The sequence below is a fragment of the Canis lupus genome, chromosome 19 (genome assembly GCF_048164855.1).
Source record: "Canis lupus baileyi chromosome 19, mCanLup2.hap1, whole genome shotgun sequence".
NCBI classification, from domain to species: domain Eukaryota; kingdom Metazoa; phylum Chordata; class Mammalia; order Carnivora; family Canidae; genus Canis; species Canis lupus.
The window spans coordinates 24,172,935-24,193,059 of record NC_132856.1 but is presented as its reverse complement, the minus strand read 5'-3'; the positions used below and the strand labels follow the sequence as shown (position 1 = coordinate 24,193,059).

The window sequence follows — 20,125 nt, the reverse complement described above, 5'->3', positions numbered from 1 at the left end:
TCAGGGTTGTGAGTTTGAGCCCCATTTTGGGTGTAGAGATTACTTAAAAATAAAATTGTGTAAAAAATAAAAAATAAAAAACAAAATCTTCGGGATCCCTGGGTGGCTCAGCAGTTTGGCACCTGCCTTTGGCCCGAGGCGTGATCCTGGAGACCCAGGATCAGGTCCCGTGTCGGGCTCCCTGTGTGGAGCCTGCTTCTCCCTCTGCCTGTGTCTCTGCCTCTCTCTCTCTGTGTCTCTCATGAATGAATGAATGAATGAATGAATGAATAATAAATAAATCTTAAAAAACAAAAAACAAAACAAAACAAAAAAAACAAAGCCAAAATCTCCAACTAAGATTTTTAGAGTGGGAGTGGGTAGATGGAAAAAGCAATAGTAAGCTGCTTCACCAGTCTCTTCACAAAATCTGTGTACTAAAGCAGTAAGCTATGCATTTGGATCATCTTTTCTCTTTGCACATCTCAGATTAAAGCCCTCTTTTAGGACTATCAGCACTTTTTGAAATTCCTGACTTTATTAATACTGTGACTATACAAACAAATGCATAAGAGCTTTTAAGAACTTCAACTACTAGTATATAAGCTTTTAAACATGTTTAGAGCACTTTGTCCCATTAGTGGTTAGCTTCTTGATGTAGAATATGCTAGACACTTACAAACTTTTATTTACAACAACTCTTTCTTAACTATCCTGCTTGGCATGCAAGAATCTTTTATAGAAACAATAACATAGTAGAAAAAAACTTCTCAGCCACTGGCTATTGCAAAATCAGTCACCTGATTGAAACTATAGCCGTTCCAATTTGTATACTTTAGTGTGCACTAAATTATCCTTAAAAAATGGAAACACCATATTTCTTTCCCATAACTTGTCCTTGTAAATAATGTATTTTTAAACTTTCCCCCCATTTAGTCTATTCCTGTTTTGCTTGTTATCACCTATGATTATGGAAAAAGAGAAAGAAAGCAGGTGCCAACTATTCACTCAGGTAAAGAAGACAGAAAAGGCACCAATGTGTGATTTCCTGATTTCTGATGTTCATGCCATGTCTATGCAAAATTTCAGATTCTATGCATCTAGTGACTACAATCAATAATTAAGGACTCTAGGAACTTGGAAAGAGGAAAGACCACTAGGATTGGAGTTGTCTGAACGATTTTTATGGAGGATTGGGACCTAACCCTGGCTTTAAAGATAGAATAGGACTTTGGTAACAGAGAGTAGGAGGGTAGTGTTTTGGAAGGTATTCTATAGAAGAGCCAACCAGATCAAGGCACAGGGTATGGATGAGGATGTCTTATCAAGAAGAGTATAAAGAATCTGTGGCCAGTCAGACTGCATTACTAAGTTGGGAAGGGACAATGGAAAGGCCTTGAATAATACAATAAGGAATTTAAGTTTAATCCTATAGTAAGTTTCCATTAGAAGATTTTTGAAGAGGGAATCCCTGGGTGGCTCAGCGGTTTAGTGTCTGCCTTTGGCCCAGGGCGCAATCCTGGAGTCCCGGGATCGAGTCCCACATCGGGCTCCCGGCATGGAGCCTGCTTCTCCCTCTGCCTGTGTCTCTGCCTCTCTCTCTCTATGTCTATCATGAATAAATAAATAAATAAATAAATAAATCTTAAAAAAAAAAAAGAAGATTTTTGAGGAGACTAACAATATCAAAATTAGAGTCACAAACTAAACTTAGTTAGCTAAAACCAGAAACTTGTCATTGACTATCTTATTTATACAAAAAAGTTTTGTTCCTCTCTATATAGAAACTGGGAAGTATATGTGTATATATATATATACATGGATTTGTTTATCCCATTTTTTTTCCCTGGAAATACTGTTTTCTCCGAGTCCTATGCCTTCTGACTCTGCTTCTCATGGATACATACCCTTTTCCAAAGCACGACGCACCGGGGGACTGCCAGGAAAGCAAGCTATTAGGGTCGAGAAACTACAAATCCCAACTGACTCTCCAGAGAAGAGCCAGTGAACAGTTCTTCCATTCCAGAGTATCCATGGGACCTGGAGCTCACTTCACCCCTCACATTTCCATAGAGTGGAACAACGATTTGTTTCCGATACTGTGCCATGAATTACAGCTGGAGACGGAGGGAGAAATACTTAACACTTCTATAGTATTTATTATTATCGACCAGAAGAAAGCAATAGTAAAACAAATGTTTATGAAAAAAAATTTTTTTAACTTCTGCTGCTGGAAGCATGACTAAATATTGTAATTACTCAAACTGATTGGAAGTAGAAAATGTCCCAGAATAGTAATTCTTTTTCTTTTTCTCTCCTTCCCCATTCCTTGTCAGCTCCACCCCCCCCCCCTTTTTTTTTTTTGCCTCTGCCTTGACAAAATGCTTCTATCAGATGCCAGCCTTGTTCCTGGTTCCACCACCTGGCTCCGGAAGTATGTTGCTGAAACTGTCCAAGCTCTGACCCGAGTCATTATCTCAATTCCTTGTTCTTCTAGATTATTCTGTTGCCATTTATGCCAGTTCTTTTGGCAGTTGCACCTGTGGAATGAAGTCGTTAAAGGGAAAAAAAATTAATACTGGAAATTCAAGAGTTTGGCAGCAAAACTGACAAAACTTACATGCCTCAGAAGTTGCAGAATGGATGAAAAATTTGGGTCAGGGAGCCTCCCAAAGCATAGTAAAACAATAACAACCACATCCACCATTCCTTGGGCATTTAGTGATGCCAGGGACTGATCTAAGGGCTTCAAGCACATGATGAAGCATATTGTAAAAACAAAAGAGCAGATGCTGGAGTCTGCCCGGTTCAAATCCTAGTACTGGTATTTCTAGCTGTGTGGTGCCCGGCATCAATTTTCTTAACTGTAAAATGACAGTAACTGTGTATCTAATGGACAAGGCTATTTTAAGGATTAAGTGATGTAAAACAAGTTAGTAAGCAACATCAATGCTTTCGAAACATTTTCTCGTTTTATCCTACAATAACCTTGTAAAGAGGGGACAGGTTCACAGGGGAGAAGCTATTTTCCCCACACCTAATCAATGCCAGATCAGGATTTGAACCCAGATCTGCCTGACTTCCATACCCAAGCCTTACCCACAAAAAAATACCACCACAAGAATATAAACTATATTTTCTTTTATAAACTGGTCTTTCCTTTTTGAAGCACATTCCTAATTTGAAGCTCAATGAAATTTTAAAAACAAAATATTATTTGGAGAAGCCCCAAGGGCACAAAAAATTTTAAAAGAGTAGCTTAAGCCTGACTGCAAATCAGCTCAGCTTTGTTTCATAGGAACAACTTAAAGATAAGGTAAGTTCTTAAACAGTTTCAAGTGGTGTTACATCTAGGAGGGACTTATCCATCAGGCAGGAACTTTCCGGAGGACACTGAAGAAGTGCAGAGGACGCTCAGAGTTTGTATAATAATGACTAAGAATCTTTCTCCTACTGTTCCCCAAATCCACCTGCCAATGTGATGAGCCATTTTGGCCATCTGCTACAGCCCCTCCTGCAGCCAGTTATCTTTGGCTGGAAAGATTTCCCAATATCCTGCCCAACAGGGAGGCTTCTGATAAGTTGCTGCTGCCTGCCCAGCCTTCAGACCAAGGGCTTCTCCATGTGCTTCTGGCCCTCTCCCTCCTAGTGCCAGACTTCTTTCAGGATGGGAGGGTTGTGACTGCACCTTCGTAGGGCTCAACCTTGGAGAACACCCAACAGTGAGGAACACTAGTGAGCCAAAAATACAATGCCAGGTATTTAAAATAATTACAGTGCTGCAACAAATAATTAAAACAATGTATCCTTGTTATTGTTGAATGGGGAAAAAAAGTATTTCATGTAATGCTCTTCTGGATATATGTTTATATGCATGGGAGGGTTCCAAATGAATAAAAATATTTTAAAAAACAAAATGTGGCACAGACCCAACATAGTAAACCCAGATACATATTGACACATTTAAAATATGACCAAGCTGGCAATTCATATCACTGTGAAAAAGACTGAGTTAGCTATCATTGGTCAGCTGTTTTGAAAAGAAGTTACAAAGTGGGCCTCTTGCTCCCTACTTACTGCTAAAACTTAACCCTTTAATTCATCTGTAATAAGGAATATTTATAAAAAAAACAGAAACTATAAAAATAGCAATAAAATAAAATAAAATAAAATAAAATAAAATAAAATATGGGCAAATACCTTAGTAATCTTAAGAAGCCATCTTCAAGCAGAACACAAAAGACAGAAACAATAAAGGAAAAGATAGCTAGTTTCAATGTTATAAATATGCAAAACTTACAAACATGAGAATCAGCTTGTAGTATTGTTAGGGGGCCACTTTCCCCCTCACTTGTTGGTTAAAATTAGTTTAAGAAAAGTATGTGTGGGGGCACCTGGGTGGCTCAGTGGTTGAGCATCTACCTGCAGCTCAGATTGTGATCCTGGGGTCCTGGGATTGAGTCCTGAATTGGGCTCCCTGGATGGAGTCTGCTTCTCTCTCTGCCTATGTCTCTGCCTCTCTGAGTCTCTCATGAATAAGTAAATTTTTTTTTTAAGTATTTGTGGATAGCATTACATAGGGCACATACACATATACACTCACAGAGATGGGGGCAGGAAGAGAGGATCCATCTCAGCAGGGGTTATTTAATTTGGCATATTAAGTTGAATTCCTGCTCTCAGTCAAAACCTTGGGTGTCCAGGAAGAGATGAGGAAGGTCTACTTTGAGGAATTCAGAATCTACTTGGAGACCTACACTGTACCCATATGGGTGCTCAGCCTAAGGCAGAATGTGGGAGATGCTATAAGAGAGGTATAGATGAAGGTTTGTGGAAATATAAAGGGAGTGTATTCACTATTGATGATTTGTTTGATTTCTTTTGCTGGAAGAAGTCCTATTTGAGCCAAGCCTGTATGGGTAGATTTCAACAGATAGAATTAAAGGTCATTTGAGCAAAGGGTATTGAGGTAAGAAAAGAAGGTCCTTTGGGGGAAATATGAGGGGATGTGGTTTGTCGTAGGTGTCACAGAGTTGTGGTTGTCAGTGTGGTGTCCTAATATGCAGCACCAGCATCACCAAGGAACTTGAGAGAAACGCAAATTCTCAGGCACCATCCAAAACCTATTGAATCAGGAACTCTAGAGATGGGCTCAGGAATCTGGACTTAGCCTTCCAGGTGATTTTGATGCATGCTAAAAGTTAAGAATTATAATCACACACTTCAGAAAAGTTGTACACCATAAGTCCTTTTTCCCTCTAAGTATTAGGAAAAGACAGTTCCTACACTATGTGATTCTGGTCAACACATGTTCTTTCAAGAGGAGTTTGAAATGTTACATAACTCTTTCTTATGGAGACTTCCTTTATAAGGAGAAAAAAAAATAGAGCAGGAGAAAGTTGTTGAAGACAATTCATGAGAGAGGAGAGACAGCACCAAAATAGGTAACCAGAAATACGAGTAGATGTAAACTCAAGAGGTTGGCTGGGGGACAGATTGAATGAAGGTGCAAACAAAACCTCAGTGATCGAAGGGGAGAGAGACATCTGGGGAGTGTCCTAGATTATGTGACAATTGAAAAGAAGGAGTAGATAAGATGGGAAAGAGGGGGAAATTGCAAAAGGATAGAATCCAGAAATCCTAAGGAAGGAGATCTTGTCAATGAGGCAAAGAAGAAATGGCCAGAGATGGAGATGAAGACTCGAGAGTCTATAATGTCCCAAATCATAATTATAACTCCCAATATGTCATGGAGTCTTTTGGCTAAGGCTGCTTTTGATATTATTAAACAGAAGTCTTTCCAAAAGAGAAATTTAGCTGTGTTTTTAGGCAGCTGGGTGGAAGCGATCCCAAATATACACAGGTGAGCCCAAAGTGGAATTGAGTGAATGTTAAAATACCTTTTTTAATTGGCACTGAAGCTTGTGTGTGATATAAATGCATTTCGCCTGGGTGAATGAAATCATGGAGAAGTACAAAGCCCCATCTGGGATGTTAGGCAGTGACTGGTCCACCAAATTTTTCAAGATGAAAGGAAATCACACATTTGCCAGGGAGAGATAAGCTTGTATAGGCCTAACGTCTTTGTTTTGGGCTGGTCTCATACTGACTCAGTTATTAACTTAGAGGGGAATGAATTTGTGATTATTTAATGAATTCACTTTGTTAGGCGAGACAGTTTAAAAGCAGAGCTAAAAATACAAAATACTAAACAAAACTAAAATTCTGGGCAGCCTGGGTAGCTCAGTGGTTTAGTGCCATCTTTGGCTCAGGGTGTGATCCTGGAGACCCGGGATCGAGTCCCACGTCGGGCTCCCTGCATGGAGCCGGCTTCTCCCTCTGCCTGTGTCTATGCCTGTGTGTGTGTGTAATGTGTGTGTGTGTGTGTGTGTGTGTGTGTGTCATGAATAAATAAATAAAATCTTAAAAAAAAACCCTAAGAATTCTACAGGAGCCAAATAAATAGTGCAAATGAGTGATACAGGCCAGGTATGAGGCAGTAGGGCATGGTGAAGACTGGGAGAAACTGGAGAGTCAATTACCTATCTCAAGGGAGAAGCCAATGCCAGATTCAGCTCATTAGTGCCATGCAAATGCAAGCCCAATGTGGCCAGATCTGATGTTTCAAATGGTGCCAGATATGTTATGATGTGATATTTTAAATTTTGTACAATATTCCAGCCAAACACTACAGGCCTGCAGATTTGGCGGATAGCCTGCCAGTTCTCCATACCTGGCCCACAGAATACATCTCTCTTAAACTGATTAAATGGGCAGCTTCATAGAAGAGGTAGCATTTAAGCCAAGCAAGTGTATAGATTTTTTCTTTATTCTTTGCTATCAACTTCATTTCAAGGATCTCAGGCCAGAAGCATGGCATGGGGTGAGAATAGGTATTGAAATGAAAAAATACAATTAAAAAATATAAATGGACTACTGGATAAGATATGCTCTAGGAAATGCAAAAATACTATTTCCAAGTCCGTAAGAGGAAAATAGAAAACTTAAAAAGGAAAACAAGACTAGCTAAGACTAAATAATGTGTAGGTATATTCTGGACATTCAAGACTCCAGTTAGGAGCATCAGTTTAAAAGAAAATCACAACATTTCAAAATTATGCTTTAAGTTTAACATCTTACTTGAAAACCCAGGAGTTTAGAGGGCATCTTTGTCCACCAATGAAGGAGGGAGTTAAAAACCCTAAAAACCTTTAGTTTCACTTTTCCAAAGTGAATGCTGTAATATGTCATTTGGCTAAAAATATCCCTTTCTGCTGAGATTTTGCGATATCACCACCAATGGCATTTTCAATATTTCACTCAGCCTAAGAGGCACATTTTGTGACATTTCCAAGGCCCCCAAATCAGAAAACATCTTACAATCCATGTTGTTTTACAGTAGTTGACTACAGATTTAAACACGAGCACACCATGGCCTTCTACAATATCTGTGCTACCATTAACTACACACATGGATCGGATGTATTGCCATTTTTTTTTTTAAGATTTTATTTATTCAGAGAGAGAGAGAGAGGCAGAGTCACAGGCAGAGGGAGAAGCAGGCTCCATGCAGGGAGCCCAATGTGGGACTTGATCCCAGGTCTCCAGGATCACACCCCGGGCTGCAGGCGGCGCTAAACCACTGCACTACTGGGGCTGCCCGATGTATTGCCATTTAAAGTAGCTTTTTCAAGAATGACAAATTTGACACAATGTGATGGGTATATAACGATCCTTTGTACTATTTTTGAACCTCTGTGAGTTTATTTATTTATTTTTTCTCTGTGAGTTTAAAATGATTTCAAAAAGACTCTTTTAAAAAGATCACACTATGATTCAGCATGAAAGCAAAAATTTATTGTTGTATGTAGCAAGGCACAAAATTTGATCAGTGAGAAGCAGAGGGACATTAGTGGAGTGAATTTTTGTCAGTGAGATGATGAATTTTCACCTTTTGTAGAGCATCTTACAGGACTACGTGGATGAAGTTGTGTGACATTCTGTATCTTAAGTACATGCAAAGAGATGCCTCCTACAGGCCAAGCCAGGCAGTTAAAGCAGGAGAAATAGCCAATCCTTTGGAACAGATGAAAAACATTTCAAAGTAGAGGCTGATGTGCAAGACCATCATTCAAAAATCATGTCAGAGTTTACTCTGAAGCGTGTTTCTTTCTTAGTGGACATTAAACACAAACAAAACACAGCTTAAAATTGATAGCAGTTTTTAGAACTGATTGAAAATAGAAAATGTAGTAGTTAGCCAGGGATTGCGCTTTTGTAGTTATCCTCACGAATTTACTTTAATGTCTTTTGTTCTAGAATCTGGACTCAAAGGTGAAGTATTCTCAGTTGACTAAAAGACAGTGTCCTGACTGGAAACTATAAAACCAAGACTGTAAGTTCCATGAGGTCAAGACTGTGCCTGTCTTATTCATTGCTGTCTGTCTGACCTCTGAAAGGACCTGACACGCAGGCGCACTACGTAAATATGTGTTGCATTAATGAATAAATGAATGGGTAGAATGAAACAGACTCCAGGGTAAGCAGGCTTGCTCAGTAGAACGCTCCCTTGGAAGGCAGGGGTCAGATTAACATCTGAACTTCATTCTCTCTTCTATTCTGAATCCGCAGGCCACCTCTAACGTAGAGTTTAAAAAGACTTCTCTTGGGGCACCTGGGTCGTTCAGTAGGTTAAGTGGCTGACTCTTGATCTCAACTCAAGTCAGGATCTCAGGGTTGTAAGAGAGAGCCCAGTGTTGGGCTTCATGTTGAACATGGAACCTGTTAAAGATTCTCTCTCTCTCCCTCTTCCTCTGCCCCTCCTCCCCCTGTGCTCTCTCTCTCTCTAAAAAATAAATAAAAAGAAAAAAGAAAAAGGCTTTTCTTCACTCTTTTCAGACTGTTATTTTCTGATGGTACAGCCTGCCAGGCAGCTTGGATATGCTTTACAAATGACTGGTTACACGGTGACAGGGCTAGTTTCTCTCAAATCAACACCCCAATCCACTCCCCTACAGGGTCTGGCTGCCTGGAGAAGAGCAGGTGCAGAAAGTCTTGATGTAGTACCCAAGGGCAGGCAAAGAACTCTTGCCTGACCTCAGAGGACCTTTAGTGTTCTCACCCTGGCTTCTACCCTAGGAAGCATCAGAATCCCTCTATGACACAGTAGAAAGTCATCTTTGATTTAGAAGAATGGAATATTGTCAATTCTGCATTCCTAGGAGATGGGAGTAAGGGACATACATCTGTATAACACATCTTGAAAAAGTTGTGACTCTCTATGATGAAATAATACATGGACTATTTCAGCTGAATTATACACTAGATTTTAAAATAATACAGTTAATTTTCAACTCCCTGTGACCTTTGGACATACACCTTTCAGATACCATAAATACTATCATAGTAATGACAAATAAATGATTTCTTCAACTTATCCTGCAAGGAATAAGATATTTTTATGTATTAGCAGCAGTTAATTGGGAATGACTGTAAATATTAAAAACTGAAATAACAGTCAAAACTCTGGGACACCTATGTCGCTCAGATGGTTAAGTATCTGCCTTCGGCCCAGGTCATGATCTCCAGTTTCTGGGATTGAGTCCCACATTAGGCTCCCAGCTCAGCAGGGAGTCTGCTTCTCCCTCTCCCCTTGCCTCTGCCTCTCTCCCTGCTTGTGCTCTCTCTCTCAAATGGATAAATAATATTTTTAAAAGAATAGTAAAAACTCCATTAATTCACGGAGATGCTAACCTGAAGTTTACCATTTGTCTGGCCGCCTAAAAAGTAAAGGTAAATTCAATTGCAGGTAGTTTTTCTTCATCTATTAAAAAAGAGCCAACTATTTTTAAACTTTCTGGAAGCACTCAGCTATTTACGAATGACAGGCCTAACTTAGGCTTTGTTCTTGCTTATTTCTGCAGCAGGTTCCTAGAGATCTCTGGTCAGTTCTGCAACTGAGGTGAATAAAAGCTTGACCCTGGACTTGGAGCCGAAGTTCAATGTCAACTCTACCACTTTCTAGCTCTATCTCCTATACATGTTATCGAGTTTCTCTAAACTTCAGTTTCTCTTTTATACAATGGGGAGAATAATAATACCTAATACCTACCTCATAGGGTTGTTAAGATGATGAGTTAATTCATATAATGCAACTGGCCTGTGGTAAGTGCTTAATAAACATTAGCTGTTAATATTATTGTTTCAAAGTTGTCTAGATGTATGTATGTATGTCTTTGGGGATAACTAGTAATTTACGTCCCCTGGTAATACTGATGGCCTTCCTCCAGTTGGTCACCATTACTGAGAATCTCCTTGTGTTAAAACAAGCAGGGGCTAGAGGTGGGACACACCGACCTGAGCTTGTTCACCATTTCTCCTTCCCTCTACTTACGGGTTTAAGATAGGCAACGTTGCTGTGACGAATGTCATTCAAGAGCTGATCTCTGGGAGTGATTTCCACCAATGGGGGTGGCCTATTTCTCGGCACTGGTTTGAGCGTTCTGATGACATCCTTGAGGTTGGTTTTCTCAGGTGGTTCTCTGGCCTCCGGCATCCGGGATTTGCGCTGGATCCTCTTCAGCTTCACCACTCGGAAGGAGTCAGGGTCCGTCCTGTACTTCGGAGGCTGGGATGGCTTCTTCATCATTTCATTCTGTCGACTGAAGGGGGCCACTTGGGGGTTGGGAGGCTGAGGAGGAGGCTGGAGGAACTCTTGCATCCTGGAATCAGGCATGGGTCCTCCCAACCTCTCCCACATTCCCGGTGGCAGCCCCAACCCATTCTCCAACATGGCTATCAACTTCCTCTGCTCTTTGAGTTGTTGCTGCTTTTGTTCCTCTTGCCTTTTCTGCCTTTGCTTATCCTGATTCCTGGTGAGCAGATTGGTTACCACCATCCTGGGACCTGGGAGCTCAAAATGGTAGCCCATCTTCAGGAGAGTGGTGTTTGCCTTCAACAGCCTGGATATTTCCATTTCAGCGTGATGGCCCAGCATGTGTCTTTGATTGTGAAACCGAAGCTCGGTGAGTGTCTCGTTGAACTGGAGACACCTCATGATGGCCACAATTCCTTTGCCTGTGATGAAATTGGACTCGATGTTGAGAGTGGTAATGCTCCTATTTTCCCGCAACATGTTAGCCAAGGCAAAGGCAACGTTCTCGTCGGCGCCCACGTTCGCTAAACTGAAGGTTTTGATGTGTTTGTTTTTCTTCATCGCATTGACAAAGTCCAGCAACATCTCCTTAGGGATGTTTTCAATGTTGTTCAGGTTGAGCTCCTTCATGTCAGGGTCATTCTGTCTAACGCGCCTCAAGCTCCCATCCAGATCTGTTTGGTTTCCCGAAGGCCTTGCGCTCACCTTTAGAAAACTGGTATCTAGAGCTAACTTCTTAGGATCTAATTTTGATATTTTTTTCTCACTTTTTTCTTGGGCCTCTGGTCTGTCATTCTGTTCTCCAAATGCTTTCTTCACTACTTGTGGGCTGCTGCTCTCACCATTTCTGATCTGCTCCCTTGCCTCACCTTGCACTCCTCTTTGTGGCTTTTCAACACTCTCTTCACTGTCAGCCTCTTCTTCCTCATCTTCATCCTCGTCATCCTCATCTTCCTCATCATCATCCTCATCATCCTCGTCCCCTTCATCTTCTTCAGCATCAGCATCATCGGTTTCTTGGACATCATTGCTGCCTTTTGATTCCCTTTTATTTGCAGTGATTTCATTGTTAAGCTTTTCTTTTAAATACTGGGACACATTTTTATTACCTCTGCCTACTTCTTCATGCTGCCCTGGAGTGTCCACCTAAAAGAGAGGTTTTTGAGGGTTAGAACACATGGCAATGCAGAAATACGAGGCAGAGCAGTAGCTACTGGAAATAAGAAATGTGTTAGGAAATGAAAAAAGCAAGCACATGAATGGTGTGTCTAGTATTCCGTTTGTGTGCATACACATGGATAAAAACACATATACAACATATAAAAGTTTATAAATGTATAGGGAAAAAAATTCTGTTGCATTGTTTACCAAATTAGTAGTTCTCTCTTAGAACGAGAGGGAACCATTAAGGTAACTGGGAAGAGAGCAGCACCCAGATGGCTCAGTTGGTGAAGCATGTGACTCCTGATGTCAGGGTTGAGTTCAAGCCCTACATTTTGTGTAGAGATTACTTTAAAAACAAAATCTTAAAAACAAAAACAAAAACACAAAAAACAACTGGGGAGGAGACACATTTAGGGGATTTTCAGTTTTCACATTATAGAATTCTAAAGTGTTTGAGTGTTTTTTTTTAATAAAATACACATATTAGTTTTATAAGCAAATATAATCTAAAGAAAGATGAACTTTTATAGCTATACTATAGATACGTACAAACACATTGACATAATGTGTATGTCAACTTTCCCTGAAAACATAAACATATTGTGGGAAAAATGAGAACACTTTGATATTCTGAAATAGACCAAAGACCTAGACTTGGAATTTTTTTTTTTTTTTTTTTGTCTCCTTAGCTCTAGGACAACTGCCCCCGGGCTACTCCAAGGACAGGATCACTAGTCCAGTTTCTTTTGAAACAAAGTATCTAGGGGGCAGAGCCAGCCACAAAAGAGGGCAGGATTATACAAATCCTTAGAAACAACTGCTTAGTCTAGAAAGGAAATTGGCAGTAATGAATAACATTTTATTAGATTCTTACCCATCAATTAGTGTGCTTTCCTATATACCTCTCGTGTAACTCCTAAGTGTCATTTCAAAAGCTGGTGTAGCATTTTCAAGCAAGAACTTGATCTTCTTGCTCACAACATATTGTAGTTTGGAAGTGACCCTTGGTAACAGTCATCCTTACCACCTTAAAGCCTTCACCACTGCATTTCTCATCGGTCCCAGCAGGGGGAGCCAATCATCAAGCTGTTTAAATTATACCAAGGGAAGAAAACGTGTTCAAAGTACCCAATTTTCTTTTTCTGAAATTTGCATTCATAAAGAATTGATTTTACTCCAATTGCATAATACAGTCACTCCAAATATCGGCAGATTTTACCTAAAACTCTAACCTGACCAAGCTAGCAATTTCTTTTCTTTAGTTTAGTAAATGTTTAAACACTTCTGACCACGAAACCATGGTTTATATATATAAGTCTTCTTACTTACAGCCCATGTGATAGCAATGTGACAAGATATATCTGTATCAACAGGTATAACTAAAAGTGGCTTTACCTGCGGGATCTTTCCCTTCCTTTTGCTGTGTCATTTTTAAGTGGAACATTAATAAAAGTATGGTGATATACAATAGGTTCATAGATTCAACTACAATTCTAGTTTTCATAGAAAAATATATTTAAGAAAGAACTGTCTTTACAACTCTATTTAATAGCTATCAATTCCTAAATTCATTACCAATATCCAATAAACTGCATTAATATGGAATTTGGTTATTTAACTTGGTTTAACTGCAGGTTGGCTGGTGGGACTTCAGAAAGACTGTGATGCCCTTGCAATGGTATGTGAAATACTGCATATGAATGTATATACAGAAGAAGGGGTACAGAGCTTTCATCAGCTTCTTAAAGTAGCCTGTGTGCCAAAAAAAAAAAGGAGTTAAAGACAAATGCTGATGGGTTACGAGTTAATTCATTAAGTATCATGTCTGTAGAATACAGGCTTTCCTACACAGTGAACCCTACAGCCTTTCTTTTAAAAAGAAGACATTTACACAGAAATTACTGCTTTTCCTTCCCAATTATACCATATAAGTGTTTCAGGAATTTCCAATCTAGCATAAGATTAAACGTTATGATTTAATCTAGCAGTGGCAACAAAACAAGACCAAACATGAAGTCTTGAGAGATGACAGTTGCCACATGCACACCTGTCGCTCAGGCCCAGGCAGCCGTTCCTCTGTTGTACACAAATCCTTGATTACCTGGGACGGCACAAAGGTGACAGGGACACGTTCGTCTTCCAGCATGCGTCTGGATGCCTTTTGCCAATACATATAATCCATAAGAGATTTATGGTCAAAGTTTCCCGTGGGTGGCTTGTCGGTCTGATCCTTCTGAATCATTCCCGTGGGAAGCCTGGGGTCAGGGGCCATGACCTCCATTTCCGACTGCAGTTTTTTCAGCTCTTCGGGGGACAAGTTGGCCAAGATTTCATCTTCATCAATCTCCTCATCAAAGAGTTCTTCTTGATCGGAATTCCTGCTATGTTCTGACATGGTTTTTTCCTCTATGCTTTTCTCTGTTACTAGAAAAGAAGAAATAATCGAAGACTCTCAAAAGAACAAAAATCTCTCAAGGAGTTCCCCCAGCCAACAAGCATTCCAGGTTAACACTACTTTAAGAGATTTCCCCCCAAGAATCCCAGTGGTGTGTGCGGCCCAGCTAGGGGTGACTGCAGCTAAGCTCACGCCGCGTCTATATTAAGTAGGGCTTGGCTGGATAGGGTCAATTTATGGAACCACTGTGCTGCTCTCATTTTGGCAACTTGAGTCAGCTGCGCAAATCCATCTGACATTTCAGGGCAGCTGCTGAGGTTCGCCAGTGAGTAACAAGTCTAGGGAATCTCTACAGGAATAAAATTAGTGCTCTTCCTCTATACTGTCATGCCCCAATTCATGCAGCCCATACACATCAACCCCAACACTACAGGGGAGGCCACTTTTTTTTTATTTAGATGACCGAAGCAACTTACAAGATTTTGGAAGGAAGATCCCACCAGCGACTTGAGTTCTACTGAAGTGAAAATTCTACTTGAAGGTGGAACTCGAGCTCTCAGGGCTTCCCTCTTTACTACAGAGTGACTCTGAAAGCAAACCTGCACACAGCAGAGCAGAGGTCTGGCTATGTTACTCATTCCCTGCGTAAGCTGAACCTTTGCAAGATGATGTCCTTATTTGCATCTAGATCCTGTGATCTAACAGATGGGGACAACCAGCACTTGGATTGCCACGATAAGTGAGGAGTTTCATATTTTAAACAATTTGCTTTTCTTACTAAGTATCCATGAAGCTGGAATAAATTAAACTGGATCGCAAATGAAATGCAAAACAACCCCAAACTTTGTTACTGTATACCCTTTCATAATTGCCAACTTTGGGATTTTATGAATATAATGCTTAGTCAAGCATTTAATGCTTATTTCAATGCTTAGTCAATGCTTATCTATACATTTATTGTACAAAAGTTAAGATAACACAGGGAAGTATAAAGAAAATAAAAATTTACCCTATGTCACCACTATGAGCTACCACTATTAACATTTTGATTTATCATTCCAATCCATTCTTCTGGGCATATGAACTAAATAATCTTTTGTCATCTGTTGTTTGTTGTTGTTGTTGTTGTTGTTGTTGTTGTTTTGACTTACAAAATCAGGATTTTTCCATAGCATTTTTTTTCTGCTACTACGTTGTTTTTCATAGCTCTCTGTTAAGACTTTTTGGATATATCATGATTTTCCAATCCCCAGTTGTTGAATATTTGGGCTATTTTCAATTCTCACAAGCACATGGAGTTAATAAACATTCCCTGTAGCTAAATAATTATACACATGTAAGGTTATTTCCTTAGGAAAAGGTGAACGCATTCTAAGAAATGAAATTGCTAGGTCCAAGAATATGAAGAAATGGAAGGCTTTTGGGACTCCTGGGTGGCTCAGTGGTTGAGCACCTGTCTTTACCTCCGGTTGTGATCCCGAGGTCCTGCGATTGAGTCCTGCCTCGGGCTCTCTGCAGGGAGCCTGCTTCTCCCTCTGCCTATGTCTCTGCCTCTCTGTGTCTCTCATGAATAAATAACATCTTTAAAAAAATTTTTTTTAAAAGTAAAGAACATGTGCACAGTGGCAACACACTGTTGGCCTCTTGCCTGTCAAGTCTTCCTACTGTCCCTGTAAAAGGGATGATGCACTTGGCTTCAGTGGGCAGGGAGGTAGACCTCTTTGCAGATAACTCTTTGCAAAGTATCATTTCATAGACGTAGTTTGACAATGGTCTAAAGAGACTTGACCAAGAAGAGTTTTGGATTCAAGGAGATTTGGGAATGTGAAATTCTGCTTTTGCCTTTTAGAGATTTGTATGGCACCTAATTTTTAAACACTGAGAATCACACACACACAAAACCAATTTGTTGAGCCCAATATTCCCCAACCTCATTTAATTCATGCTCCTCCTAGAATTATTTGTTAATATCCTGGGCAATTAACTTTCCAGAATTCATATTTTGGGGAATACTGGTCTAAATAGGAAAGAGAAAGATCTGGCATCAGTCTGACGGATTCACATTCCAGCTGAATTTTTTTGGTGGCTATGGGCTACGGGAATTACCTCATCATATAAAAGGGATCTGAGAGGGCACCTAGATGGCTCAGTGGTTGAGCGTCTGCCTTTGACTCAGGCCATGATCCCGGGGTTCTGGGATCGAGTCCCACATCAGGCTCCCTACAGAGAACCTGCTTCTCCTTCTGCCTGTGTCTCTGCTTCTCTCTGTGTCTCTCATGTATGGATATATAAAATCTTTTTTTAAGGGATCTGAGAATAATAGTTACCATATGCAATTATTGAGAACTACATGAGGTGGTATATGGATATACAAATTAAGCAGGACCATGCATGGTAAAGAGCAAGCCCTCAATAAGTGTTAAATATTACTAGTCTCATCTTTCGTGGACAACCAAAGAAACATTTCAAGAAAAACAAAGGCAACTAATACATTTTATAAACCACTTCCGCGAGAGAAACTATTATATTAATGTCAATAAACAAAAGAGCTTGAAAAAATCTCATTGCTTTTACAGAAAGCAAGAGGCTATTAGATGGGATTGTGAGTAAGGAAAATAGAAAACCACCATTTGCATATTATTATACAGCTCTCCCAAGAAAACGATCTGAATTGTGGCTGGTAAGCTTTCAGATTGAAATTCTCTTCTGGTGACCAAACGTTTTTGATGATCAAAAGCAGATTTAGGAACTGTTTGTAAGGGGTGCTCTTTCAGCTAACTTCCATCTTGCTGAATGAGTCCAGGAAGTGAGTACATCTCTCCCAGCTGCTTCCACTGTGCATTTTACTCATACGCTGACAGAGAGGGTTTTGCTGGTGTAATTAGCCTCGTTTGACACACAGATGATTTAGCTGCGCTTTCTGTTAATGATGCTGTGCAGCTGCCACCTCAGCAGCTTCTTGCATCAGAATCCAACCACCCTACCGAAAGGAAGCAGCTAGCTGTAGGACAGCTGGGCTCTATAGCCCCATGGGGCACCACGGGTCAGATCCTCTGGCAGAGGTGACCGAGGGCATTGATGATGCCCCAGAGCCCACCCAGGAGCTACTGAGTCAGACATCTCGGGTTTGGGTTCAGGAATCCATAACTTTTGAAAACTCTCCAGGTGGTTCTGGTATGTAAATAAGCATGGGGCTCACAGAACTATGGCAAGACACCCATTTTACAGATCAGGGTCAGATAGCTTAAGGAACTGCATTTGATGAAGGTTACAACATTCTACCCCCAAATTCAGCACCTTGGGACATGGACTATTTTAAGCTGAAGGTGTTTCAGAAAAGGCAGGTGCAGGAAGGACTCTCCAACCTCCCCCTCCCTGGGCTCAAGCAGCTCCCAAGTCCCTTACTGGAGAGGTGCCCTCCCCTTTAGGCAGAGCAAAGGAGAACCCTTAACTCAGAAGACAGGACTCCAAGAGAAATCCAAATTGACAAGCCTTGCTACATTTCCCCCACTTTACTACCTTTAGCTCATTGCCTTTTGTCCTGTCACATGTTTTTCCATGATTTTCTACTCTTTGTTAAAACTTAGCATAAAATCACTTAGGTTTAACGTTTCTTGGGGTATTCATTTCCATATGAAGCCTCCTGTGTCCGGTAAAACTTCTATTTAGTACATTTGTATGCTTTTCTTTTGTTAATCTGTCTTCCATCAATTCAATCTACAGGGTCTTAGCTGGAGAACCCAGAAGGTAGTAAGAAAATACTTTTTTCCTCACCTACACTAGGCACGTCAGCTCTGCACTTGAGCACTTGAACTACTTCATCTGCGAAAGTGGGATGGTAATTATGCCTACTTAAGGATTTTCCAAAAACCTAAAGGACACACTCCATGATAAACATTTAACATCAGTTATCATATTTTCACAAATAAATTATATCAATTTTTTTCTGCCTAGAAAATGCCTGATCCCTAACAAATATTATTCAAGACAGAAATAAATGGCTGTTCCGTTTTATTCTTTGCAAACAGCACACAGAATACATGTAAAAGAAATACGGAAATCTTAATACCTTTATGAAAAGTCCTGATGCTAAAAGAAAGCACTTCTTCCTTTGATCCACTTATTTTTTCACCCCATTTTCTCTCAGGATGGGGAAAACTATGGATAAGCCACATCCTCCTTCAGCCCCAAGCACTGGCTGTAAATGAACACGACTTCTATAAATGGTTTCCAAATGTTACTAAATAAATCAGTTCTGTCTTGTTTGTGGCACCCTATTCTCTTATGCAATTTCATCTGGATCACCAACATTGTGCTCACTGGCTGCAAATTGCCGGAAGATTCTGTGTGTGCAAAATAAATGCCTGTCTGTCTCCTCAAATTTCCCTGACCCATGGTTGCATTGCCTCAGGATGGACTCTTAAATTCAGGAGGCAAGTGCTTCTCTACAGCCAAAATACCCAGCCTCTCTTGCTTTTACCAGACCTCAGAGTGGCTTGAATTATGAGGGTATTTACTATTGTATCTTAATTGTTTTATAAGCCAACTCAACATTGTGAAATTAAATTCATTTGATCTTGGTTTAATTTCAAGGATGAATTCATTCTCTGTACTTCTGAAGGGCATGAGGATGTTACTGTCCTACTACTAATACTGCTACTACACTGAGTATCACCTTTACTGCTATGACCACCAGCACTGCTACTTACTACTGCTACTACTAGTGTTGCTACAATGTTTATTACTGTTGCTACTACTATTGCTATTAATATGACAGCTGGCAGTTACTACTACTGCTATTAACTCTATAGCCACTTGGGGCACGACTGGATTTCAACTCAGGTCATGATCTCAGGGTCATTAGACTGAGCCCCAAATTGAGCCAGTGTTGGGCAGTCTGCTTGAGATCCTCTCTCTCTGCCCCTCCCCTTGCTCTCTCTCTTTCTCAAATAAATAAATAAAATCTTTTAAAAAATTGTAGAGTCACACCACTAATATTTTTTGAGCCCTTAACATCACTAAGTCTGGGAGAAGTGCTTTATAGCTGATATGCCAATCTCTATACACAATGCTCTTAGAAGACGGATACTTTTATAAACTCATTTTACAAATAGGCATAGGCATTTGAGCTAAGGACTAATTGCCTCTAAAGTCAGGGCTCTCAAATGGTGTCCTGTTACTTCCTTCCAGTCCAGCAGGAAGGGCATCTCAAGTCCTTAGCGGACTTCAATTAGCACAGAAAGCAATTGCTCTGCTTGTTGGTACAAATAAAAAAATGGTGAACACCGGTAGACCGTAACTCATATAATTGTCCATAGCAGTAGTATCATCATCAAACGTGTATTCAGAATGTTGACTTTGTGAGGATTCCTGGATCAAATTGGTCTGGAGATGGCTGGAGAGCTAGAGAGATTTCTTTGTGCCAAAGTTGAGAACATCCCAATGGGAACGGTGAATTTCTTTTTTCTTAATTAGTATACTAGCATTTTAGTGAAAAGGAAAGCACCCAAGTGATTTGAGGAAACACAAGAATAATCCAATCTTAAATCACAGATCAGTGAGGTTGAGCCTCCTAGATTTTTGGTAAACGTTAAGGATAATTGTGAACATCTAAATTGAGAAAATAGTCCTTTTTTAAACTGAAGACCACAAAAACCTTTTGTTTTTGTAATGTTCCTGGGGCACCCGAGTGGCTCAGTCTGTTAAGCGACCAACTCTTGGTTTCAGCTCAGGTCATGATCTCAGGATCGTGAGATCGAGCCCCATGGTGGGCCCCATGCTCAGTACAGAGTTGGCTTGAGATCCTTCCTCTTCCTCTGCCCCTCCCCACATTCCCACATAAGCTAAGTAAATAAATAAAATCTTAAAAAAAAAAAAGCTGGAAAGAAATACACTAAAATGTTACAAGTTCAAGTGGAGGCCTTACTGATGCT

At 40.2% G+C, this 20,125-nt stretch overlaps 1 protein-coding gene across 4 annotated transcripts; it reads right to left on the bottom strand.

Moving 5' to 3' along the window:
• Nucleotides 1-2,115: 2,115 nt before the first annotated feature.
• Nucleotides 2,116-18,397, bottom strand: LMOD3 (leiomodin 3). Of its 4 annotated transcripts, XM_072785436.1 has the most exons (5): nt 18,262-18,277; nt 14,669-14,791; nt 13,845-14,221; nt 10,373-11,779; nt 2,116-2,519 (listed from the first exon to the last, which is right to left on the bottom strand). In XM_072785436.1, the coding sequence occupies exons 3-5, from the start codon at nt 14,190-14,192 to the stop codon at nt 2,493-2,495; spliced, it is 1,782 nt and encodes a 593-aa protein (XP_072641537.1). In that variant the 5' UTR covers nt 14,193-14,221; nt 14,669-14,791; nt 18,262-18,277; the 3' UTR covers nt 2,116-2,492. The 4 variants fall into 4 exon arrangements, with proteins under 4 accessions (XP_072641537.1, XP_072641535.1, XP_072641536.1 ...); XM_072785434.1 differs by lacking the exon at nt 14,669-14,791 and having other exon boundaries at nt 18,262-18,397; XM_072785435.1 differs by lacking the exon at nt 14,669-14,791 and having other exon boundaries at nt 13,899-14,221; nt 18,262-18,397.
• Between the last annotated feature and the right edge of the window lie 1,728 nt (nt 18,398-20,125).

Bases quoted from the DNA above. Each gene is read 5' to 3' on its own strand.
- LMOD3 (XM_072785434.1), bottom strand. From the start codon at position 18,367: ATGTGGCTTATCCATAGTTTTCCCCATCCTGAGAGAAAATGGGGTGAA. The intron at 11,780-13,844 runs GTGTGCATGTGG...CCTCTCTTTTAG, and splicing joins TGCCTGGGCCTGAGCGACAG to GTGGACACTCCAGGGCAGCA. The intron at 2,520-10,372 runs GTAAGTAGAGGG...TTCATTCCACAG, and splicing joins ACGTTGCCTATCTTAAACCC to GTGCAACTGCCAAAAGAACT.